Here is a 26,237-nt window from a genome sequence, read left to right as displayed (position 1 = left end):
GCTAGCACCACCCAGGCTTTGATCATTGGTATGACAATCCCCAATACTGAGTTGTGCTCCTTCCCATTTAAGAAGTTGCTCATCATCATCTAGATCCTCTGTTTTTATTTCCTTCTTTGGAAAATGTTGTCCTTTCCCCCCCTAGAATGAGTATTTTCTTTTTCTCCCTAGACTGAGTAATTGAGTTTACAGACACAATGCATAACACTTAACCCCCAAATAATTCTTCTATTTAGTAGGCGTCTATTAAGGCACTGTGCATAATTTCAAAAAGGATATTTGCATCTTCATTAACATCAATTGTGCCATACTTGAGGCAGGCTTCGACAAACAAGGCGGCCCTATCAAAATACCTCACGCTGTTAAAGAGAAGGATGAAGGGTTAGGCTTTTAAAAAACAAACACATCGCTTAAAAATACTTTCAATTATTTTGTATCTAGGAAACATTGTAAGTTTGTAACAGGACTCAGTGATGCCTTTGAAGCAATGCTTCAAAGAGGGCCACTAGTTCAGTCTCCCAATTCTGAACAATAATTGATATAGCATATCTCAAGAGCAAGTAAAAATGCTTTTGACCCTACGCTTCCTGAAAAGAATATCAGTTAAAACACATTAACAATGAGATATACAAAACTTGCACATCTTCATTTCATGGCCTTTTCATCCCATTTTCTACATTTTTAATCTATATCTGTATACCTATCTGTCTGCATATTGATACCTTTTAACTGAGAATAACACTGTAAGTGGACTAGTCTAAGAACACTTATGCCGCAATTAATTTGTCAAAAGACAGTGGTTTTGCTTTTAACAGACTAAACAGCTACCACTCTGGAAATCATTACTCAAGGGATTATCACCAAAGGAGAACAGCCCTGCAATAATATACACGGCCATTCAGATGCAAGTCCCAATGATTTCAATGATGCTTATTAAGGTACAGGAATGCATCCTAATTCATATTCTTTATAGAACACTTAACATCCTCACTCTCTCATAAAACACGTATTTTTGAACTGACAAATTGTAGCAAAACCATTTTATTCATAAAGGTATTGCAGTTTTAAGTCTCCATTGGATGTGTCCGACTTCTGCCAATTTCCTTTCACTGGGGTTTATATCCTGTTGGTGTTTTAAAACTGTATTGAAAGTACTGTATGCATGCCACTGAATCTATATTCTTTATAGAGAATGGGGCTCATGACATTTCAGATGAATAAGGGAAATAAATTGATAAATTGATACAAACCTGTGTAACATCTCTGCAACTCTCATGAAGCAACCCAGGGAGAGGAGGACAAGGATGGCCTTGGATTTCTGATTAATTTGTGGAGAACAAAGGTGATCAACCCAACGCTTCAGGACATCAGCACATTCCTCTGCATTCAGACGAACCTATGAAAGGAATTATTTGAAGGAAATTTAGAATCTAAGTCAGTTTAAGTTTTCATACAATCATAGAAAAGCAGAGTTGAAAGGGGCCTACAAGGCCATCGAGTCCAACCCCCTGCTCAATGCAGGAATCCACCCTAAAGCATATCTGACAGATGCTTGTCCAGCTGCCTCTTGAAAGCCTCTAGTGTGGGAGAGCCCACAACCTCCCTACGTAACTGATATATGTTTTATATGTTTTAATTAGTTTTATGTATTGTATAATATTTTTGTATTCTATGTTGTTCCCTGCCTCGATTCTGAAGGAGAGGCAGATAAGAAATAAATAAAATTATTATTGTTATTGTTATTATTATTGTGACCCCCTCTTCTCTCCGGCAAGTGAACTATGAACGTGCCAGCTTTCATCTTCCTGGCTTCTTACCTGGTCACAATGTATGAATATAATCATTTATTAATCAGAAGAATCTCATTTAAGATAGGAGGACTGAGAAAACTACCTACTTTTGCAAGCCATGCTGCTCGATTCCATTCACCATAGGTTTGCAGGTAACGACACGCATCAGCAGCTTTATCGATTAAACAAAGTAACTGGACGCCCTCTGGGAAAGGAAAAAAAACCCTATAAAGATGAACTAGTCAAAATTTAAAACCAACAATGTCCCCTTTGTTAATTATGGATGTCAGAGGGACCCTGACTACTTGCTATCTCCAGAATGCAAGGAGTATCCTAGCCCAACTACTGTCTATTACTAATTGTGATCCCAAGCATGCATTTCTACTATACAAGCCATCACAAAAAGTCACACAAACTTTCTAAACAGGATCCATTGTTACAGTGCAGGGATTGTAAATACCTCTAACTGCCTCCACTTCTCTCAATGCCCCATTTTTAATTTTATAAATATGTAGCGGTACTTAAAACTAGGTCCTAAATTGAACACTTCAGGCTCAGTCTGTTCCAAACTGCGAGTGTTTTAGGTACATGTTACATACATAGGAATTGGATGGATTGCACTGCATACTGAAAGGGGAGTGGAAGGGTGAGGACTAAGCTCAAGACTCATGCTTGATTGGACATTACACAGCCATGGCCTATAAACAACAACAACACACATTTTGTAAACTAAAGTTACCATACCACCATACCACAGCAAATTTTCCCAAAGGCTCAGGATCCAATTTTAAGTAGACACTACGGGTACATCATTATTCCAAGAAACAGTTTTCAGCAGTACTTCCCCTTCTTAGGTAGCACTCAGCTACACTTAGTTCAAGGGGGCTTCACTCAAAGTTGCAGCCATTATTTTGCGCTCAATTAAGAGAACGGATATCTCACCAGCTAGCTTTCCATTTGCGATCATGTTGGTTGCAACCAATTTGATGGTGCTTTGGGAAGGACCTGAGGAAGTGACTGTTGTGACCAGACATGCCTTGAGCGAATCACAGTAGTAATAGGGGTTCTCAGCACTTGTCTCCAGAAGCAACTGCACAGCTCTATCAGTCTGAAAAGGGGATAAAAAAATAGTTACATAAAAATAAAGCTTTCAACGCATTCTAGACACCCAGAATAGCCACCACACTCGTTTGGCAGTTGTTGTTTACTTTTAAGGGGAAATGAAATCATACTGTAACAATAGCTATTGTCTATGTAACTTAATTTTGCCTACGTTTGCTAATAAACTGCTTGCATGAGCCAAAACTCAACAAATGCAATTGTAAAAAGCCTAAACAGGCAACATAAGACAGGCTAAATTAGCAATACAAACCTGGCCCAAAAGTAGTAGCTGGTCAGTGCATTTCCTGGTGTGATCGTAATTTGATCTTTTCACCTCTTGGAGATTGACCCTTTCAAGCTGGAATTTCTGCAGAGAACCATATGTAAATGAATAAGAAACTGAAACTGATTATTCATAAACAAGTAATATGAGTCCTACTGCTATATAAAATAGATGATTACAGTCTCAGAGGATCCTGATCGAAGGACCTATTATTATGTTTCAATGGTGTAAATTCCTCATAACTTCCACAAGTCATTTTCACATGGGAAGGTTTATGAGTCCCTACATGGACAAGTTGGCCCATGTATATTCTCCATACCAATAAACAATGGGTAAATTGACCCTAAGAAAGGAAGGGAAACAGGAACAGAAAGGGATAGAAAGAGGTAAAGACACAGAAAAATAGCTGCAATTAAGGGTGCAATCCTATATGCATCTACTCAGGAGTAACTGCCACTGAACTCCATGGGAATTATTTCCCAGTAAATGTGCACAGTAAAGCATTGTGAAAGGATTTAAAATTCTGCTGATCAAAATTCTTGAAGATGAGAAGTTTCCGACAGATGCTAAAAGAAAGGGAAAGCAAATTAAAGGAACTAAAAAGTAGGGCTGTGCTCCTCTTCGGTTCAGAGAAGCGATAGCGGAGCGGCCTGATTCGCCTCCGACAAAGGCGGAGACGAATTGGGTTGGGGGGGGGGGGCTGTGGATAGAGGCGAAACGGTTCGCCTCGATCCGGAGCTCCAGACGCAGGTAAGTGGGGGGAGGGGGACTCACTTGGCGCTGCTGCCGCCGTCCGTGCAGTGACGGAGCCAGGTAAGGGGCTGGGGGGCTTACCTGTGTTCGTCGCGGGCTTCAATTGAGGCCCCGGCTTCAAGCCGGAAGAGGCTGTGGCCTGCTTCTGCTTTGTGGCCTGGTCCTCAGTTGAAGCCCGTGACAGAAGCAGGTAAGGGGGTGGGGAGAGTTTCGCTTACCTGGCTCCGCCGCCACCACAGCGGCGGAGCCAGGTAAAGGGGCAGGGGGGAGGGGGGCTTACCTGCCTCCGTTGCGGTCCATCGCGGGCTTCAATTGAGGCCCTGGCTTGAAGCCGGAAGAGGCCGTGGACTTCTCTTCCGGCTTCAACCGGGGCCTCAATTGAAGCCCACGACAGAGGCAGGTAAGGGGGGGGGTTGACTTACCTGGCGCTGCCGTCCATATGGCGACGGAGGTGGATCTCGCTCCATGGAGCAGGCGTTGGGCGGATCAACCTGAAGCGGTTCGGGCCTGATCCGGAAGTTCCAGATCAGGCCACGAAGCGGGTTTGGGGGTGGGGGGGAGTCTATGCACAGCCCTATTAAAAAGTGGCTAACAAGTTGAAGAATTTTAGTAACAGAATTATGGGAAAGCACATACAAAGGAACATGATACTAATCTAAGGGATAAAAGGACTAAGGCTTTCAACAAAAATATAGCTGTGGGTAGAGGCAGAATATGAATATGGTAAGAACAAAGCCACCATCTGTTAAGACTAAACCTCTGTTTCATACTATTGATAAAATAGTATAAAACTATTTATACTATATTTATAAATATATTGATAAAATAATATAAAACTATTTATACTATTATACAGGTATTTATGTTGCTTCACTTTTAGATTATGGCAAGCGAAATGGCGGCTGACTTGCTTGGTACTGAAGTTATAATTCTTACATTTTTTTTTATACATCAGAAGGCAGAAATTTTGGCGTAACTCCTTTGTTTTTGTAAGGTCCTCAAATTCCTTATGGGTACACCTTTGGAGGATAGTGATTCAGCTGTTCTTTGGGCATGAGGCATTGAGACAGTGTGGCTATATATACAAAAATAAGCTAAGTATCCTATCCCCATTTCTTTCAGTGACAGAACCACAAATCCAACAGATCCTGCATTGCAACTCTCAAAGCAAGCAGTGTCAAGCATGCATTTCGGTACATGAGGAATAAAAACAATTATACATGTCTGTATGTATAAAATCCTGAAATGAAAAGACTCTATATGAAAGTGAAATTATTCCCTTTATTGATCTGACTTATTTACTTGTTTTAAAATCTTGCAATACCTGGAAATAGGTGTTTTCACACAGTGTATCGTAACATATATCTAGCGGGTTCATCCATTTTTCTTGAATAGTGGGTGTGCCTTCCATTTTTACTGTTAAAGTTTTTTCTCGGGAAAAAGTATGCAAATAATGGGCTGCAACCGTCCAGAAATGAAGTTCAGATTCATCCCCATATAGCCTGGGAAAAGCAAAAGTCAGAATTAATGGTTCTATAGCATCTACAGTTTTAGAAGACAGACTCATCATCATCATCCCGAAAATAGGTGGAATATGAAAAAATATATCAAACCCTTCTGAACGGCACTCTATTTATGCAAAGAGCAAGTGATATTGTCCATCTAGGACTCTGCTACTTTGGAAAACAGATGGAGCAATTTCCACACACATCAAGAACTGCTCAAGGCAGGGCTCCCCACAGATTGTGGGGACAACTCCATAAATGTTGCACAAGTGCAAACTTGTACCAGCAAAAAATGAAGAAACAACCCCTAAGAAGTCATTCAACAGGCAGTTTGAGGCAGAATAGGATAACTTTATTCCACTTGCTTCACAGCAGATGCTGCATGTATCTTTACAAATCCAACTAACAAATGAACAGAAAGACAAAAACAATGCTCTAAAAGTTTGGTTTTTTTTAGTATAGCTAGCAGTGATGTGGGTTTTCAGAAAATTTTGAATTGGAAAATTGTTTGAATTTAAGAGAGAGAGAGAGAGAGAGAAGAAGAAGAAGAAGAAAGTGACTGAAAACTCTTTACATTAATTTTAGCATCCCAAAGAACTGTGCATGATATGCTGACAACTACTCATCAGTGGTCAATTCTCTTCCACTACGGCTGTTGGGGCACCCTCAATTTCACTGTCACTATTTATTAAATGCTTTTCATTCCAAGTCATATGTGTATTTCATTGACACATATGTATTCTCTCCCTTAATCGCTTAGGATAATCAGCTGAAGACATTACAGCTTTGAAATTTCCAGGCTTGCTTAATACTGGGCAGAATCCAACAGGGTGCTCTGCCCCCTCTCCCGGCCGATTCTGTTCCTCAACCAAGTCCCACCACCTGCGCAGTACAGATTTAGCGCTTCTGGGAGCAACCAGAAACAGAAAGAATGAGGCAGTTCAGTGGAGCTCACAGAGGGGAGCTCATTGCACAAAGGATAGGTCCCGCTTGCGTAACTGAATTGGTATGAGGGTTGACCTGTGCAATAGCTCCGTTGACAGACCGCCCATTGTATTTGCAATTGGCATACATTCATTTTTATTAATGAACATTCGAAATGGCAAAAAAATATTATGGAAAATAAAGCACTGGAAAAATGTCCATGGAAAAAAATTCACCCCACATCACTGATAACAAGCTTCATTGCATCTTTTATTTCTTCATTAATGTTGATCCCAATGCTGAACATATATATATTATACACACACGTTACCTTAATCCAAGGAATAAATAGCCCTCCTGGTTTTTAACAGAAACACCTAGATGCTCAGGCATAAAAATACATGAACATTATTTGTAAGATAAATACAAAGAGCTTTTGACTTTAACACATTTCTGTTACCTTGAAAGTAATAGGCACCGCTGCAAGAGGGTGAACTCTGGATCAAGTAAAAGTTTCTTGATGTCACTACAAAAAGATAAAACAATCTTGCTGTATGGCATATTCAAACACATTATTGATGTTTTTATTAAAAAAGAAACCATTCTCATGTTTAAATGAATGAAAAAGCATAACTTACAAAAATATAACAACTGAAACATGGTACAAAAGATATAGAGTGATCATATCATCACACTCATCAACTTTGCCAGTACTTAATATTGGTCTGGCTGCCAGATTGCAAGTAGAAGTCCTAACACGAAAAGTGAAATATAATCCTGATACTGAGAACCAATGAAAATCTTGTGAGTATCCTTACTACACATGAATAATATTATCACTCTGATTCTACATGCAAGAGTATGGGGAATACCAAAGTTCAAGATCAAGTTAACTCCAAACATGCCTAATAGAGTATCACAGCAGCAATTCAAAGTCATTTTTGTTAATGCATTTTGGTAGTATGGCACATCAACTGAAGTATGCTTACTTGGACAATGAGTGCAACTGTTCTTGCAGCAGATTTTTAACATTTTCATTCTCTGGATAATTTCTGCAAAGCAAACATTAGGATTTAATAGGCAAATATCGGCAGTCAGAGGACAAATATCTCAACTCTGATCCAGAGTACAGCAAATGGCACAGAAGGCTGCACCCCCTATGCGATGCTCAGAATTTAAAAGAGAAAATGGGGGTGGAGAAAAATAGACTCCTCTCAGACTTGGATCAGCTCTCTGATGCTGAGAAGTGGGAATGGGTCTTCTCTTCTCTTCTCTTCTCCATTTCCGTTCAGTACTGTGAGGAGCCACAAAGCAGCGCCTTCCTGCATACAGCCAATCTAATGCATGAATGGCATTCCCCTTTTTTAATGTTTGGGACAGATCCACCCATGTAAAGGGACAGATAACACTGAGAAATCCCCAACACGGCAACCAGGAATCTGGGAACTGCATGAGGATATTTTAAGCCCCCACCCCAAACTGGATTTACATGCTCCTACATGTTGAATTTTCTTGCTTCATCAGTGTAATTTCATACATCATTGAGGCATTTCAGCTGCAACAAGCTAAAATTCAAGTACTGCTAATGTCTTTTGCATTTTGTTATTTCCACAATGGTAGCTGAACAAGTTGAACATAAATGCCTGCACATACTATCCCTGATCCAAAGAGGTCAGTACATGCTCTGTTTTTCACATGTCCATCGTATACAAGTACATCCCCCACCCCCAAATACTCATTCTTGTAGAGTTAAACAAAGAGATGTATGGGCACATCTGCTCCTTCCAGTGATGTGAACAGGAAAGCATTTTAAATGGAAGAAGCTCTATAGTCGGGATGGGCAACTGGTGGCCCTCAGATGTTTTGGCCTACAACTCCCATCATCTCTCACCATACTCTATGCTGGCTAGGGCTGAAGCAAGTTGCAGGCCGAAACATCTGGATGGCCACAGATTGCCCGCCACTGCCCTATGGGCACGTATGCAAGGAACCACTGGCCCATTCTAGTATTGTCTATAATTCATGATATACTGATTGTAAGACGCACACTAATTTCAGTACCACCAACAGAAACAAAGCTTTGATTCTAAGAAATAATAAATGCACCCGCGATTCTAAGACGCACCCCATTTTTAGAGATGTTTATATGAGGGGAAAAGAGCGTCTTAGAATCGAAGAAATACGGTAGCTGAATTGAACCACTAGAAAGAAATGTAATGTGAGCAGGTGAAAATATGCTCTGCATATGGATAGGCACACTAAATGATTATCAATGACTGGTTCCAAAATGTATGAAATTCAAATCTGAATTGAACATAGTTGGGTCTTATGATTCACCGGCATATCCCTAAACCCTTAGTCTTTATTTTGCCATCTCATAAAACCAGAAGTTTGAATATTAAAAAGGAGTCTTACATGTCTGAAATATCCAGGGAATATTTATTACTCCAAGGTTGGTGTAGCAAGAATGCTTTTAAAGCTAAAGAAGCTCGTGGAACAAGAAGATACGGGCACCACGCAGGTTCTAGCAACAAAAAAGAGAGGGGGAAAATCACAGTGTCAATCAGTAAGGATGATAAAAAAAAACCACAAATATGGATAGAGACAACTAAGGCTGGCTGGGAACTTTGCTTACTTACTATGTCCCTTCAACTAGAGTTTGTTATAGTTTGCCTTCATTACAATTTCCCAAAAAGAAGTGAAGTCCCAAGAATGATCTTCATATTACAGATAGTGAGGCTGAGATGTTGTATGATTAAGGGCACGTCTACACCAGCCCTATATCCCGAGGTAGACTTTGGATCATCCCTGTGCGTCCAAGTGACGCACAGGGCATGCTGGGGGCAACCTGGGCCAACCAAGGACTTTCCCCGTGATATAGGGAACCGCAGAAAACCTGATTTTTCCACGGTCTCAGGATTATTCCGTGGAGCATGGGCCATGTGGCCACTGCTCCCGGGTCCTCCCGTCATCCCCGCGTGTAGGGACTGTAAAATGGGCATGGAGCTGCACGGGGGCAGTCCGTGCCCATTGGGGGTGGGGAGCGGGTTTGGGGGTGTTGGGGTTTTTTTTAACCTTTTTGCGGAGGAGCACAACTGCGCTCCTTCTCCCTCTTCAGAAAAAAAAAATGACGGCTGCGACGTCCTTCCAGGATGTTGTGTGGCTGTTAAATTTGTAATTTTGCATTGCTGCTGTTTTTATCTGGTTGAGCTTTTATATTGTATTTTATATTAAGGTTTTATACTGTTGTTTTATACTTTGAATGTTTTTAATTTTTGTGAACCGCCCAGAGAGCTCTTAGAAACGTAATTAATACATAATAAATAAATAAAGATGCTGGGGGAGGATCGTGAAAGCTGCTAAGTCCGCGATCCTCCCACCTTTTACACCCTATGGTGTAGACATGCCCTAAGACTACTGAGTAACTTCCTGGCTCACAGCCTATACTCTTAATCACTAGCTGTGAGGGATAAACACTGATCCCTTCCAACCAGGTCGTTCAGTGGCATGGCTTAACACAAAGTTCAGCATGGATTTCAGGTGGGTTAGTTCCTTGTAGTTCATCAGAGCTTCATTATAAGACTTTTCTTGGCATAATGTAGGTTTGCTGCTCTGATTCTAGGGCATTAATCACATTGAAAAATAGATCTCAACAGTTAAGATAAAAGTTAATCAGTTAGCCTTATAATGAGTCAGCACTAGAAGAGTTACAAGAGGACTTATAAAAATGCAGAAATGCGGAGTTGGGGGGGTATTCTGTAGAGATAATGGAAACTAGTTCACTGAACTGGCAACAGACTGAACATTTGGTACACAACAGAAAATCTGGACCAAATGTAAGACCACAACAGTAATAGACATTGTTTATTTACCCCATACATGAAGAGTAGGGAGAAGACAGCATCAGTCTTTTACATTTATAAAGTGCAATCGCGATGTATTGATTGTCATACTTCAGAAAATTTGGATTGTAAAATCTTTTGAAGCCACTGAACTGAAGAGTGCAATTTATTTTAAAGACAGAGCCTGCATACATTTGTGTATATTAATGTGGTTTGAGAGATAATGATAACGATACCTATGGTAAACATATTGATTAAAGACAAAGATTTAAAGAGTGAAAGCACTTTTCCTTTTTTATATAAATTCTTATTACTAGACTAAGCAAATGTAGTAGGCACAAAAACAATCTAACATTCATACAAAAGACAAGGATCAACATTATCTAATACTATGGAAAAGCACTTTTCCATAGCTTAATTTCTATAAAACAAATCCGATAGATTTTAAAAACACTGGCTGAGATACAAAGAGTTGTTTAAGTTAATGGGAAGGTCTTGGGTGGAATTATTTGTGGGGGAACACTTCCACACCCCTGCCCTTTATGTGCCATATAAACAGCTTGTTTAAAAAACTCAAACATTTGAAAAGCAGTTTGCCATGTGGCAGCAAGGACAGCTGTTTGAGAAAAAAAACAAATTTAAAGTCCCAAAGGGTATGGAAAATGGCCAATTTCTTGTGGATATTCACAACCAGAAGCTGAACCACAGCTGAGGCTGCATTGCTAGTCTAAGCTTCAAAGGATGGAGCTTTTATCTAAATAAATGTTCTTCATTTCATTCTACAGTACTGTTATAGAATCAGTAAATTCTATTCTATTCTATTCTTTCAATTCTATTTTCAATTCTATTCTTACTTTTCTTATTTTTAAAATTCTTATTTTTATTTCCCCCCAGTAATGAGTTAAAATAAAAATGCAAAACACACAGCAAATATATAACAAAACAACAAAAACAGCTCTGGAAAATGCAGAAGGCATTTTTTAAAAAAATGTTGAAGTATCAGGCATTTTTTCTAATGATGAAGAGCAAAAATAGTGAAAGTTGAGGTGCCCATTTTAAAAATGATCACGGAAAATGAAAAAAATAAACAAAGACTTGGCTCCAAAGATGCCCGTGCTGCCTTCTCACACACTTCTGTTCATGTGCTGAGGCTTTTCTGGGCTCCCCTTCCTACTACAGCCCTTTGCATGCCCCTGAGGATCAAGGGATACTCTAGAGCAGCATGCAGTGAAGTGTGGTGCAATCCTAGGAGAAAAGAGCAGGCACTCAAGAGCATACATGCAGAAGTGTCTTCCATTTGCAAACAGGTTTCTTTGGATTTGAGACAACATTTCCATAGGTTAAATGCTTGCAATTAGTATTTTGTGAGAACAGATGAGAAGAAATCGTATTTTAAAACATGATTTACTTACCTTTGAGCCTTGGTTTTGGTGTGGGATTGGCAAAGGAGACCTCTCTCTTTTTACTACTTCATGCCTCAAATGTAGTGATTCAGGGGAGCTACGTCATTGCTTTTGGGCACTTACATTTCCCTAACCATATGCCTCAAACTCTGTGCTTAATGGATCTTCCTCAATGCATAATATTGATGTTTTAGGATGAGAAACAATTTTAAACCACCTGGGTTCTTATGCCTGCACTATGAAACTTGCACAACCCTGGTGGATAAATTGCATTTCTCTCATCCTCTGGCTGCTTCCCATCATTTCAAGTGTCACATAATGCAATCTAATATATAAAAAAATGAATTGCATTGCTAGATCTTTTTCCATACCTGACAATTCTTGCTCATCCATTCTAAAACATGCTGATTTCATTGTCATCTCTAGCACTCTGATGCATCCATCATCTGATGCCAAGATCACTTTATCTGAGGTACACCAGTCAACATCAAGGACGCGGAAGTTAGCATTTCTGCCACTTCGTAAGCTGCTCACCATTTGTACCTTAAAGATGCAACATATTAAAGCTTTACAAAGGGCATCAAAATCAAAAAATGTCTCCTTTTCCATGTACTTCCATTATTTTTTTATTATATATGAAAGATATTTTTATGGTCCCTTAAAATATATTGAAATTAACCTTTGCTTCTAATATTTTAGACATATATCCATGCCAGAATGAGGTTGCCCTCTAGATACCATCTTCTAAAGTTAACTTTTACATTTAAAAGCCTGGGTCTAATATCTGGATTTCACTGTGACAATATTGCCGTGGAAGTCTTCAAAACTGAAAGTCCACACAACTGCTTTTTGTCCTGCCTATTGCCAATCTTTATTTCAAATACTCTTGAAACTATTTTGTTTTCTGAACACTTCAAAATAAAATTGAAAAAGACATCACACAAACATTCACTGTAATCAATATCATGTGGTCATCCTTCAATTTCATGCCAGACGTCAGATTTAGAAAGTATGCAGGGCGGATAAAAATAGGTAATTTATTTATGTTTATAGCACATATTTTTGCTTTAAAAATTGTAAATCCTAAGTTCCTCTTAAATATTTTTGATATTACATAACCATGTTACCTCCATACAGAGACTCCAAACATAATTAATGCCTATTTCTCTCTATCAGATATACAGAGTTAAAGGAAGCTTTTCTGTGTAAAAGAACCAATTCAATCATTTCTCAAATATGAATATTTGCACTTTACCAACCAACCAAACATAGGCATTTCATTTTCACCTGATCAAAATAAACTGGTCTGCCCAGTAGCTATCAGACAGATGAATCATGGATATTTAATTTTGCTTTCTACTTTGCATTTGTGAGGGTGGAGCTAGGCTAAAGCAGAGCGAAGCAGAAAGGAGAAACCCTGGAAAGAAGAAAAGACAAATCTACCCAATGCGCAGGTTACTATAGTTCCATACTTAGCCTCACAAACGGTCATAGCTGTGGTTGTAAGAAATGGCCTATATGGGAATATTTTAAAGACATTCACTCTATAGGTGAAAAAGGAAAGCAGGCAAAATGTATTCCAGTGGTTGTAAAAATTAAACTGTGTATATAAATTTCTATTCAGTTGTAAATTAACATGGTTTATTGGTCAGTTCTGTGCCACTGTTTAGAAAATATATGTAGGCTCCGTTCATAAGATACCTTAAACCATGGCTTTAACCATGATGGTTAAGCCAGAAAGCCGGGCTGTGTTCAGAAGACACCTTAAACCATGGATTTAATCATGGTGAACAAAGCAAAATGCCTTACACACCATGGTTAAAGCTGTGGTTTAAGGTGTCTTCTGAACACAGCCTGGCTTTCTGGCTTAACCACCATGGTTAAAGCCACAGTTTAATGTGTCTTCTGAATGGGCCTGTAGTAGTATCAATAGAAACTTGACTTGGGGGAATCCTTTGAGAGTAACACCTAAATGACGGAAGCCTCTAGGATTGAGGACTTCCGAGTATCTAATGCCCCACTGGGCTCTTGCCAGTAGCAGTGAGGGAAGCTATTTTCATCTCTCCATTCACCTTAAATGCATTTCTCACTAGACTGGGCTCAGAGCTAGCTGTCTGGGACCAGGGGACAGGAGCTGAGAGGCTTGAAGATCCAGTGCATTGCCAGCCACTTGCCTGACTCTAACTTGCACTGTTCTCCTCATAAGGTTGTGACACCAACCTCGGGGAAGGAAGCCACTGTGGAACTTTCCATGGCAGAGTTGAGAAAAATTCCCACTCAGGCGTTCCCTTCTAAGCTTGTAGCACAGTCTTAATCTTTGAAGGGGGAAATCCCCATCATCCTACGGATCCTCCAGCACTATCTAGGGGCTACAGAATGGTGCTCTTGAAATGATTAAAATCAGCCTTTCATCTTGATGCAACCTATAAACCACTGGAGGTATTCCTCGGGTGACCATACGAAAAGGAGAACAGGGCTCCTGTATCTTTAACAGTTGTACTGAAAAAGGAATTTCAGTAGGTGTCATTTGTATATATGGAGAACCTGGTGAAATTCCCTCTTCATCACAACAGTTAAAGCTGCAGGTGCCCTGCCTTCTTTTAAATCTGGTCACTCTAGTATAGCTCCTGCAGCTTTAACTGTTGTGATGAAGAGGGAATTTCACCAGGTTCTCCATATATACAAATGACACCTGCTGAAATTCCCTTTTCTATGCAACTGTTAAAGATACAGGAGCCCTGTCCTCCTTTTCATATGGTCACCCTAAGTATTCCTTATAGGGAGGATTGCAGGGTGATATGCCTATTTAGCAAAGTCCAAGTATTTGAAAAACATGGATAATTCACAATTCAGTTAACTGTACACAGGAAATGTTACTACCAAGAGAGGCCTTGTGCCTTTTCACTATAAGTTTAATAATAATTTTAGTGGCTCAAATACCTGGATAGCAACTAATATTGATAACAGTTTGAAAGAGCCAGAAAAAGTATAAACCTCTTTTTGAAAGGCATGACTCTCCAATAACACCAAATGTTAAATATAATTTCAGCATTCCTATTTAGCACAAACACAGAAAAAGTAAAAACATAAATAAATGTTATCTACCTCCTTTGTATCCCAAACTTCAGCCCCATCGTTATACATTGCTATAAGCTTTTGGTTTCCTTTCCCAGGGGCAAAGCGTATCTTCCTCACCCAGCCTCGGTGTGTGGGGATACCCCTGGAAAGAGATCAATAGTGCACATTTTCCTTAAAAAGAGTTTATGCTGCGATATGGCACAGAATGAAGAACTATGTTCATCTAAATGAAAATGTATGTAAGGAACTTTTGAGGAAAAGCTGTCAGTTAATACCATCTCTGCCTCTGCCCATATTCTTGATTTGATTAAATACAATGTGGCAAACTATCATTAGATAACTAAACAGTGAAGCATGACTAAAGCACTATGAACATGACCCTGGCATACAGTATCTGTGGCAATCTTTCCAGACATGTATTTTATAAATGGTTTTGAAAACAAAGTTGTCTGACTAAGGCTCTCACAGTCAACTTCCGTCTGGCCTGCTCGTGCAGCAAAATTATTTCAAGCAGGTGCTCTAGATTGGGCCCAGCTCATGAATAATTTGGGCAGATTGGCTGCCGCCAAGAAGTCAAAACAGCACTGACCTCCCATCTGCATGGTAAGCCATTCTGTGAAATGCTGCCCATGTGGTTTGGCTGATTTTCAGAAATGCCAGGGCGCGTCTACTCGTACACTCACATTCTCGGTTCCTTTTGTTTGTCAAACTTTTGCTTTGCAATCAGTTGAAGATTAAATACAAACAAACAAACCTGATCTAACCCACATACAGAGTTTTTCTGCAGATGTTTCCCTGGGCAGCTCTCAATTACAGCAAACCATGTGATTGTTGATGTACCACACAAAATGACTTACCACACCGATTCAGGCACACACTAGCTGACATTTAGATGGCAATCAATTCATGAGTCATGTATGAATTGGGCCTCAATGGAATTTTATGCAGATTACTACCTGGATACCCTGGCTTTTAAATCCCAGAAGTTCAAATTTCCATCAACGTCTCCGAGAACCAAGATATCTCCCTTCCATGCGATGCATGTTATGCTGCCCATGCTTCCCTACAAAGATTTCAAAAGCAGAGGTTAAAGTGACACAAAACAGATAAAGTAGTTGTTTAAAACACACATATGCATGTATATGGGAAAAACTGCAAATTGGGCAATTTGGGGCTATGTCCCCTCCCACAGCAGCCCACTGTGCCCCATCTCACAATTTTCAGAAGTCTCCGTGAAGCCACTTCCCCGAGGGCTTAATTGAAGAAGAGAGTATGGGAAATTCTTGGTCACTGAACTTCCTTAAGGGTCAATCCTAAAACAGCTACACTGGTTTCCAGTTTGTTTCCGGGCATAATTCAAAGTGCTGGTTATGATCTATAAAGCCCTATACGGCTCAGGTCCAGGTTATATGAAAGACCATATTCCCCCTTAAAAGCCTGCCTGTGCTTTAACAACGTCAAGGGAAGCTCTTCTCTCAGTCCCACCACCATCACAGGCAGACCCGGTGGGAACATGGGAGAGGGCCTTCTTGGTGTCTGGAACTCCCTTCCCAGGGAAGCTACACTGGCTCCCCTCCTTTTAGCCTTTGCAAACTCTTGCTAGTTCACTTTTAGCCTTTGCAAACACCTGCTAATTCACAATACTGTCTACAGTTATTATAACTCAATACCAAAAATAATGAGGTGAATCTTTCCATAATGAATACAAGAGAATCCACTAAAGTAACTAATTAAAAATTTTTTAGGCCATCTTTAAGAGTAAACCGCTCTCAAGGTGGCCTATTTTAGTATAGCTTTGAAGCCTGAATTTTCTTTATTATATTTTAATAGCACTGGATTATATGTATTGCACTATAAACTATGACACACACCCACTGTAAAATAAATGCACCCAAATGGTGGAGTTCAAATGCCAATAAAAAGGGTTAATGTGCCTTACTGGGAAACAGAAATTGTATGCTTGCTATAGGAAACAGAGAAGCCAAGGATCAATTTCTAATCAACTTCCATTACCTTTTCTTTTACTCTAATACCTGAATAAGATGGTTGCCAGGAACAAAGCTAACTGTTTACATAAAACATGTACAATATAGTTGGGAGAGAAAAAAACACTAGACAAGCTATACATCACTGTACTCACAAGCTGTGATCCTCAAAGCCATTCACTAATAACCAGTAATTTAGTTAGCACTATAGCGCACAGAATAAAAAAAGTAAAGTGATACCTACCCAATTGACCTCACAATAAAAAAAAGTACTTAAGAATCTACTGATGTTAAATGTTTTGATCACGGTGGAAAATGAATACCCCCTAATTTCATGTGTGCCTGTGCATGGGCACATATCCATATCTATCCATATAGAGCATAAAGCAGATGTGCTTCTCACATGACCAAACTTCTCCCATTACTATCAATGCCATTCACATAAAAGGAGGCTCAAGTAGAGTCAGGGTTGCTATATTATTCATCAATACTTGTAGCAACAGATTATATTGTATTAAACACCCAAGAAAAAAGGTACATAAAATACAGAGAAGTTTTGCCATGATTATTCTCATCACCCCCAGCCCACAGTCGCTATCAACGATAGGGGCCACGATGCAACGATGGGTGGGAAAATTAGCTAGTGAGTAGGGTCAGGGACAGGGTATGGCTTAGAAGACAGGAAGGTGAGTTATTGAGCATCCACCTCAAACAATACGTGAATTTCTCACGATGCACAAAGATTCAGGGGCATTTTCATTCCATTTACCCTCAAAATGCCAAAAAAAGTCTGGCCAAACACTTTGGCACAGCAATACTGTAGTGTAACGTTCGGCTTCCAAATGCCATTATATGAGATTTAGGGTACAAATGCCCATGGGCACAGTGCTGTGCTGCTACAAAGATGATTTCATATTTCCCCTAGAGAAGACAGATGAGGTTCCTATCAGGTTTCCAATTAATTAATGGTCAAATTATATATGGCTAGTAAGGCTGAAAAGGAGTTAATTTCACTTCTTTTCTTACATGGATTTAAGTACAGAAAATCCATAAAACTAATAACTTATCTTCATTATTTCTGAAAATATTTAAGAAGGGATTAACGTTCTTATGTGAAAGGGCACTGGACTCTAAAGCAGCAAATCTTGAAATGACGCTGCAAAGTTGGTAGAAATGGCTCAAAATAAGGAACTTCAGGAATGTGGCTAAAGGCTGCCACTTAGAATATTTCAGACATGGAAAGTAGTTGTTTTTTTAAAATGATATGGCCACAGGAGGTCAGCATTTCACATACACACTATGATTTCAAATACCATGCCTTTTGTAGGCATGCTACTGTAATCTGAAGGCAAACAAAGGAAGCAGATTCTGGAGTCTCACTGACTGGAGAAATCCCACTGTCCCCAGCAAATTGTTTGACATTCATAGCTCTTGACTGCTGTCAGATGGTTGGATCCAGTCTTAGTCGTACTTAGAATAGGCCTGTTAAAATGAGGGGGGACTTGACTAAATTAAGTCCCCTCTAATTTTAATAGGTTTACTCTAAGTACAACTAAGGCTGGATCCAATAAATGGTAATGCATCTAGTCCAAACCATGCATGGGAGTGCTCCAGCAATTCACGCGACTCCCCTGTTGTGGATATGAAGTTCCTTGTGTACAGTCAGTAACTGCATGGATACTGCATGGACTGCTGTTGGATCAGACTAACAATGCTTGCCTCATGCACAGTATAACAAGTTGTTACAGATATTCCTCAGTGCACTTTCCTGGTAAAAATACAATTGGTATTTGCTATCATCGTTTTAGTACAAGGTTTGAAGATAAGAATACCTATACACTGCCCTAACTTATTTGTGACTTATAGGGTAGATTTTTATTTCAAAGAGGTTTCATAATTATCTATTACTAAAAGTATATTTTATATGACCAGTAGAAATGTAGATTAATATTAATAACTGGAGGAAAGCAACAGGAATGCAGAGCCATCGTTTACAATGGCAAGAGACAGTTGTTCAAGTTAAGTTTTTATCTATGGATCTCAGACTATGACAGATACAACACAAATTCATACTATGGGCTTATTGTACTTTGATGAGAGTCTACAAACTTAAAATTGACTCAGAGATTAGATGCTGGTGGTACAATAACATAAGCTTCGGAATGTATCAAATGATACTGGATTGCTCAGTGATACCACCTTTTTGTGCACAAGCCAATAAGCATGTAATCATGACACTTCGTTTGTCTTATGATACTTTGGTACCTCATGTGATAATTGGATAAATCCCCAAAAGCATGACAATTGACTCCATCTCATGAAGTGTGGTTGCACAGAGCAGCACTGGTTACTAAGTTTTTATAACACTCTTAAAAATTTGAAGTCAAAGCAATCCCAGGATGTGCAACAACAGATTCAAGATTTCATCTATGGATTCAAAGTCCACAGATGAGTACTTAACTTGCACTATTGTCTCCTGTCAGTGTAAAAGATGGATTTTTGCTGTGCATGGTTGGGCAACATCAGTAAAAAAGGAGGATTACGACTAATTGAAAGAAACATGGGCAACTATCTAGAGAAGAAAGGCAGATATTCCTATAATCACTCCTTTTTTGGTCTTTCAATGTTACAAGAGTGTTATAAAAAATAAATAATGATGGCCTGAGAGAGAGAAGGAAGAGGTAGAAAGTATAAGTAGACTCAGGAGGAGGGTTATAATAGGTACTTTCACTCTAAGTACTTTTTTTTAAAAAATCTATAAAATATAATAAAAAAGACATTCAGCAGTAAACTTACATCAGGAGGAATTCTTGCGCTATCTTTGACAGAATTCCCCTCCACCGTCAAGTGATAAACTTGTCCATCGGTATCTGTAAACACAAAGTGCTCCCGAGCAGAAATGTTCTGGCTCAAATCAGATTTACTTTCAGCTTCCTGCAATAAGCTTGGGAAGAGAAAGCAATACAATAAGTGATTTTCCTTTTCAAATGAACAGTTCAGTTTATTCAATATACATTTATATTACACATACATATTTTCTTGATACATATATTATATCTATCAATGAAAGAAGTAATCTCTTAATAAAGGCAATGCGAACAAACAAACGCAAGTAGACATGGACCAAAGTCTAAAGTTTCTTAGAAGAAAATACAACTGCTTTCAGTTCATGTTCCCTAGTCCCAGGGTATGTTCTTAAAGGCACAACGATGCAACAATAAGGCTGAAGATAAGAAATTCTGGGTCTTGTTAGTGCCTGGATGAGAGATTGCTCAGGAATGCTGTACCCCCACCTTGAATGGGGTTCCATGGAAGAAAGGTGGAATAGAAATGGAATAAATAAATTCCATGCACATGGTGAGATATTCCCCTGCCCTACTGTAGCTCCTCGCCTAGTTTTTCACATAGTGTGTTCAAAAAAAGAGTAAGCAATAGAGACCTGGTCAACACAATCACAGTGGCTGAAACAAGCCACTAAGGCTTGTTGCAAATGCTGTGCTTGCCAGGCACCTGCTGGCTGGATTCCCCCAATTTACCTCCACCGGCACGGCTTGCCATGTCATCCGAGGCTGGACGGCATGTCTTGTTTGGGATGGGCAGCAACCCTCAAATAACCCAAGTTGCAGTGGTTCAAGCCACTCCAATGTGGGTAATTAGGGAAATCTGGCTGATACACACGGTGGATTGTTTCAGCCACCACGATTATGTGAACAAGGCCAGGGAGGTCCTGCTGTTCTGCTGTATACATGGAGCTTACCCACAACTGGTCTTAGTTGCTTGTCGCACATTCATGGTAAGCAGTGCTGAATCTGGTGCATAAATTAGGTTAAAATCTAAGGAACTGTAAACTAATAAGCTTCTTATCTAAAAGTATTATGCAGACAATCTAGAAAGTGCACAGTCACACCATCAGATTCATAGTTCTGCAGAAACTCCCAAACTGCATAGGAAGCTTCTGTGCATGTTTACTTAAGTGTTGTGTCAGAGATCTGTGCAGAATTATCCCCAGCATTAAAATCAATGAGAAGACCTTGTGTGCAAACAAGGAGCAATTGGAACTACGTGAGTATTTACTAAAACAGCAAAGGGGAACCTGAGACAGATATTCTAATGATCACAAGTTAAAATCTAGAATCAGCACAAGCTTCCTGTCCACGTTGTGCAGCCCCTGTACCATGTTTATTTATTTATTTATTACATTTCTATACCGCCCAATAGCCGAAGCTCTCTGGGCGGTTCACAAAAATTAAAACCATAGTAAGACAACCAACAGGTTAAAAGCACAAATACACAATACAATATAAAAAGCACAACCAGTTATAAAAACCATGCAGCAAAATTGATATAAAATTAAAATACAGAGTTAAAACAGTATTATTATTATTTATTTATATATATATAGCACCATCAATGTACATGGTGCTGTACAGAGTAAAACAGTAAATAGCGAGACCCTGCCGCATAGGCTTACATTCTAATAAAATCATAATAAAACAATAAGGAGGGGAAGACAATGCAAACAGGCACAGGGTAGGGAAAACAGGCACTGGGTAAGGTAAAACTAACAGTATAAAGTCAGGACAAAATCAAAATTTAAATTTAAGTTAAAATTAAGCGTTAAAATACTGGGAGAATAAAAAGATCTTCAGCTGGCGACGAAAGGAGTGCAGTGTAGGCGCCAGGTGGACCTCTCTGGGGAGCTCATTCCACAATCTCATATTCCAAAATTTGAAAATCTCCCAGCCGAACAAATAAAATAGTTTTGCATTAGATGTTGTGAGCACAGATTCTGAGTGTTCTTGGTACAGAATTTAGGTTCGCTTGGTGCAAACAACAAGTGATGGTTTGGCATATAATGTACGGTATGCACATGTGATCAGAGAAACTGATTGCTAAAAAGCTTGTTGGTGTTTGTCTTAAACAACTGATTTATTTATAAACCATGCTGTTATTGTTTGTTCTGCTCTCTCTCTCTCCACACACACAGAGTTACATTATAGTAATGCTGGACAATTCTGAACCCATGCTTGCCTCCTTCTGTTGATCTCATAGTACAATGGGATTTCAAAACACGACTGATTTAAATCACAACGGGGATGAATATTTTATTTTGATACCTCCAAAATCAACAGCTGCAATGCTAAAAGAGAGTAACCTTTAGGAAGAAAGCACTCAAAAGAAAAGCTAAAGTGGATTCTCATTTAGAATGGTGCTGATACCTGATCACTGAAGACTCTAAACTGCTTTGCTCTGTATCTGATACCACTGTTTGTCGGGCCATCGCTTCACGGGTTGCAAGCTGCTTCTTTCTTAAGCTCTTAAGGTTATGAGAAGGTGACCATTCCTGGAAGAACAGAAGCCATAACCTTTTATGTCTACGGATTATTCACCAACCCAAAAATTCCATTTGGATTTAATTGCATGAAAAAAAAATGTTATGAGACACAGCAACATGTGAGTAAAATCCCATTTTCTTCCCATCTTGCCTACACAGAGCGAGAAAAAGTGAGGGAAGGATTTCTACACTAGAAGGTATAAATCCCATAAATGATTCCACAAGCAAATAGCCATTTTTAAAGCCATACAAGAATTAATCATCATTTACATATTGAATGAAAAACTCAGAGAACTCCTTACCAAAGCAGTGATTGTAGGGAAGCTTTTTGACATTTCTCTTAGAAGTGTGCATGTCCTGATATCCCATAATTCCAAAGGCTTGTCTTTAAAAATAACTGCTAAATACTGCCTGAAATAAAAAAAAGGCATTTTCCACATCAGAAATACACAAGAAAATTTCCCAGTGGCCTTTAAATGCTATAGAACTGAATGGGAGGCGTTTAACGCATGGACGCCACCAAAAGCAATGACTCTCCACCTCCTCTTCCATTAACCTTTAGTAAGGCAAAATGTGAGATGACACTGTGTAGCTTCATGCTATCCCCCAATGGCTGTTGCCTGTGGGGATGGGCAAACTGAAACATAATGATATCAGGCTGTGCATTTTGCTTAGAGATGTGAAGATGCAGGGGAGGGGACCCCTGGTGGGTTTTTTTTAAAAAAAAAGTTGTATTTTTCCAAAGCAGGAGGGTGGGACTGAAAAACCAAAACTAAGCCCAGGTGCATAAAGGCTAAGTCGTAAGTGTGTACAATATTCAAGTTCGTAAAACATAATTATTGTTTGCTTCTCACAGAAGTTACTAGGGGATGCAGGGGGGAGGGAGTGTGTGCCTTAAATTACTATTTTCATTTGTTGTTATTGTTGCATGGCTGAATTTGGAAGTGCATTAACATCATCTTTAATGGAAGGTTTTTTCATCCTAAACACACACTCACACACACAAATGGATTCAGGATAACTAATTCCCTACAGTTACTATGATACTTGGAGCTTAATAGTATGCATCCTTACCGAGAAGTAAGTCTCATCAAGTTCAGTGTGGTTGCTGTCAGGTAAGCATAGTGTTGAGTGAAAATACTGCTCTCTACTTCATCAGCCCCCGTTTGCACGTAACAAATCTTAGGGAACCATTCATCAATTGGGAGGAGGCTTCAAAGGACTGTGAGGGACGTACCATTACGCCAATTAATGTTCTTTTTTCGTTCTGTTTAAAAACTTTTGAACTAACAACTGCCATTCCAGCCCCCTTCCCTTCAGAATGTTTCAAGCCCTGATAAGGCAGGATTCACAATCATGGGATCTCTGCAAGTGCATTCAGCTAAACATGCTAACAGAGCCGTTTACAGACCTTTGTGCATCTAACTGACAGCCAGGAGCGTGGAGACATTGGGGCGGGGCTTACATGCTCATCCCCCCACCCCCTCCACAATTTGGCCCTACATGTGAGCAGACGAACGCCTGTGAAAGACTATGATTAATATAAGAAAGGAGGAGACATGAAATGGGTGCACCAACTGTAATGAATAATTCCATCCTTGAATGGAGTTATTAGCTAGTCTTTGGGAGAAACGGGGACCATAACGACAGCCAGTGTGGTGTAGTAGCTACAGTTGGGAGATCCGGGTTCTAGTCCCCACTCAGCCATGGAAGCTCACTAGGTGACTTTGGGCCAGTCAGGAGGAGGAGGATTATGTATGCCACCTTGAGTTCCTTTGAGGAAAAAAGGCAGGAAATAATAATAATAATAATAATAATAATAATAATAATAATAATAATAATACCACCACCACCACTGATAACTCCCTATCTTTATCCACAAGCACAGCACTCAGTGTATTTGAATGGAAAACAGCCCACAAATTCGTTATCTGGACATTACCATTTGCTTGCTTAAAATTTCAATGTTTACTTAACTGTCTTCTTTCTATAGAAAGCCCTGTATGTACTTGATTATTCTAGCCTGCTACAAGGATGTTGGCATAATTCAACATAAGAGAACACATTAACTTTTTCCTGACTGAGCTGCTTACTTCAAGTGAGACACCTTTATCATTTCAATGGCTGGTTCATCACTGCCTCGCTCCCCACGAAATGCAGTGCTTCTACCTAAAACACAAAAGATATAAGGTAGCCAATACAAGGAAAGCCAGTGTAACTGACCTGTCAGTTACTGTTTCTTTAATCACACTGAACATCTTACATTTTGTCTTCTCAGCAAGCTACATGTTCAGTCTCTGGTGCCCATGTTATCACATTATAATAGCTTTCTATGTCATGAATATAGCTTAAATTGAGATATTGAACATGAAACATTACTAGAGGTTTGGCTCCAAGCCTTCCTGTTATTCACACTCCTTTCTTTCTGCTTTCTACAAGGGCGAAACCTCCAATTTCAACCTACATTTTAGCCAAGTTCTCAAGTCTTTTTGATTTAAAACTAACAAACACTCTCTGAGGTGTTGGGCTAACTCAATCTGTTCAAAATTGTAACAGCAGTTTAATCAGAACCAAATCCTGAAAAAATCTCCAATGTGCTTTATTCATGCTCAAGCACAGGTTTTCAACTACATGGATTACATTAGAACACTTCCAACTATATGGTTCCTCTAGTTTAGAAAACAAGAAGTCCTGCAGAGAGCTGGATGTTTAATATATGGAAACTAGCACAAATAGCATTAAAATGCATTTACTTGTACAGGCATGAATTTATTTTCCAAACTGTGTCAGAGTTATTATTTTTGTGGCTCTTTTCCCACCATATTAAACAGCATTACACTGTACATTTAAAATATTGTGTGGAAGCTATTTCAGAAAATGAAAGGGACATTTCCATTATCATTACCAGCTTGTAAAATCATTTCTTTCTTTTGGTGGTAGATTTCTTTCTTTGTGGGAACATCAAAGGAAGCATAAATGGCAGCCTGCTCATGGAGAAAAATTAGATCTCAAGTGATCCAATATTTTCAGATTTATTCTTTCATTATATCCCATAGTTATAAGACAGTAAGAACATTTTAAGACTGAATTCCTCTGGGCAAGCTTTTTGAAATTGAGAAATATGTTGAACATACTACAGGAATTACAATACACTGTGAAGCTTGTTACCAGGAAGCATATTCTACCAAGTTGCCAAGGCATAACCCATCTGAGCAGGACCATAAGAACTCTGTTCAATTCAATGGGCTTGGGAAAGCTGTTAAGCTAATATCATGAACATAGGAACAAGTGAGAGCCAGTTGTGGTGCAGTGGTTAGAGTGTTAGACTGGGACTTGGGACATCCAGGTTCTAGCCTCCACGAAGCTCACTGGATGGTTTTGGGCTAGTCACTGACTCTTCGCCTAACCTACCTCACAGGGCTGTTGTGAGGATAAAAATGGAGAGGCGGAGGGCCATGTAAGTCGCCTTGGTTTCCTCACAAGAGGAAAAAAGGCGGGATATAACTGCAATAAAACTAAAATAAAATAAGTGTGTGGTGTAAGTGGCTAGATAGTTGTTTTTAAAGCATGAAATCTAGCTTTAAACCCCAGCTCAGCCAAGTATTTCTCAAATTAAAGGTATTGGACACCAGCAACAGGAGGAGCAAACACTTATGCATATCTTACTGTTAATAGGCCTATAATAAATTAAAACAGGATTTCCCGAACTTTGAGTTTATGACCATAATGGCGACAATTCCTGGATTGGTTAACCACAGATGAGTAAAATGACAAGCTGTGTGCTCATCATTTTCATTTTCAATTAACAAAGCAGGAGACTCGTTCCTGGATTATTCCATGATGTGTGAACCTGGAAACTATAGGTTAATTCTGGGTTAAACAACTCAGAGTGCACCTTGGAATTGCCCATTGTTTGGTACTGGGTTAATTCTGGGTTGTTTAAGCTACAGTTAACCCACAGTTTACGTGTTTGCATGTCACGGAACAACCCAGGAATGGGCGCTTTGCTCATTTGCAGCAGTTCCTGGGTTTAACGAACAAAGGAATTGCCCCCACTATGTGCAAATCAGGTCACAATTTCTTTGAGACTGCTGGACTGAAAGAAGGGAGAAACACATTTCACACTGCTAACAGGCCATTATTTTCAAATTGCACAGAGAAAGGCCACAGTAACGTGTGTGTGTGATTTAGAAGCAATGCGGGAGTGTGGTGGATATCTCTGATGAGGGAGCTGAGTT

General features: G+C 39.4%; 1 protein-coding gene across 1 annotated transcript in view; it reads right to left on the bottom strand.

Annotated features, from left to right (window-relative positions):
* Positions 1-26,237, bottom strand: part of WDR11 (WD repeat domain 11) — a 61,099-nt gene that overhangs the window by 6,104 nt on the left and 28,758 nt on the right. The window contains exons 13-28 of the mRNA XM_063132740.1: positions 24,093-24,168; positions 22,302-22,410; positions 21,884-22,008; positions 19,461-19,608; positions 15,636-15,742; positions 14,707-14,821; positions 11,973-12,144; positions 8,772-8,880; positions 7,346-7,408; positions 6,817-6,882; positions 5,252-5,429; positions 3,163-3,258; positions 2,733-2,898; positions 1,898-1,995; positions 1,251-1,396; positions 280-359 (exon numbers count right to left, since the gene is read on the bottom strand). Of these exons, the coding sequence (XP_062988810.1) occupies positions 280-359; positions 1,251-1,396; positions 1,898-1,995; positions 2,733-2,898; positions 3,163-3,258; positions 5,252-5,429; positions 6,817-6,882; positions 7,346-7,408; positions 8,772-8,880; positions 11,973-12,144; positions 14,707-14,821; positions 15,636-15,742; positions 19,461-19,608; positions 21,884-22,008; positions 22,302-22,410; positions 24,093-24,168 (1,854 nt within the window). The remainder of the gene's footprint in view (positions 1-279; positions 360-1,250; positions 1,397-1,897; positions 1,996-2,732; positions 2,899-3,162; positions 3,259-5,251; positions 5,430-6,816; positions 6,883-7,345; positions 7,409-8,771; positions 8,881-11,972; positions 12,145-14,706; positions 14,822-15,635; positions 15,743-19,460; positions 19,609-21,883; positions 22,009-22,301; positions 22,411-24,092; positions 24,169-26,237) is intronic.

The sequence above is a fragment of the Elgaria multicarinata genome, chromosome 8 (assembly GCF_023053635.1).
Source record: "Elgaria multicarinata webbii isolate HBS135686 ecotype San Diego chromosome 8, rElgMul1.1.pri, whole genome shotgun sequence".
In the NCBI taxonomy this organism is placed as follows: domain Eukaryota; kingdom Metazoa; phylum Chordata; class Lepidosauria; order Squamata; family Anguidae; genus Elgaria; species Elgaria multicarinata.
Note: the sequence above shows the minus strand (reverse complement) of the source record. Positions and strands in the feature narration are given on the sequence as shown.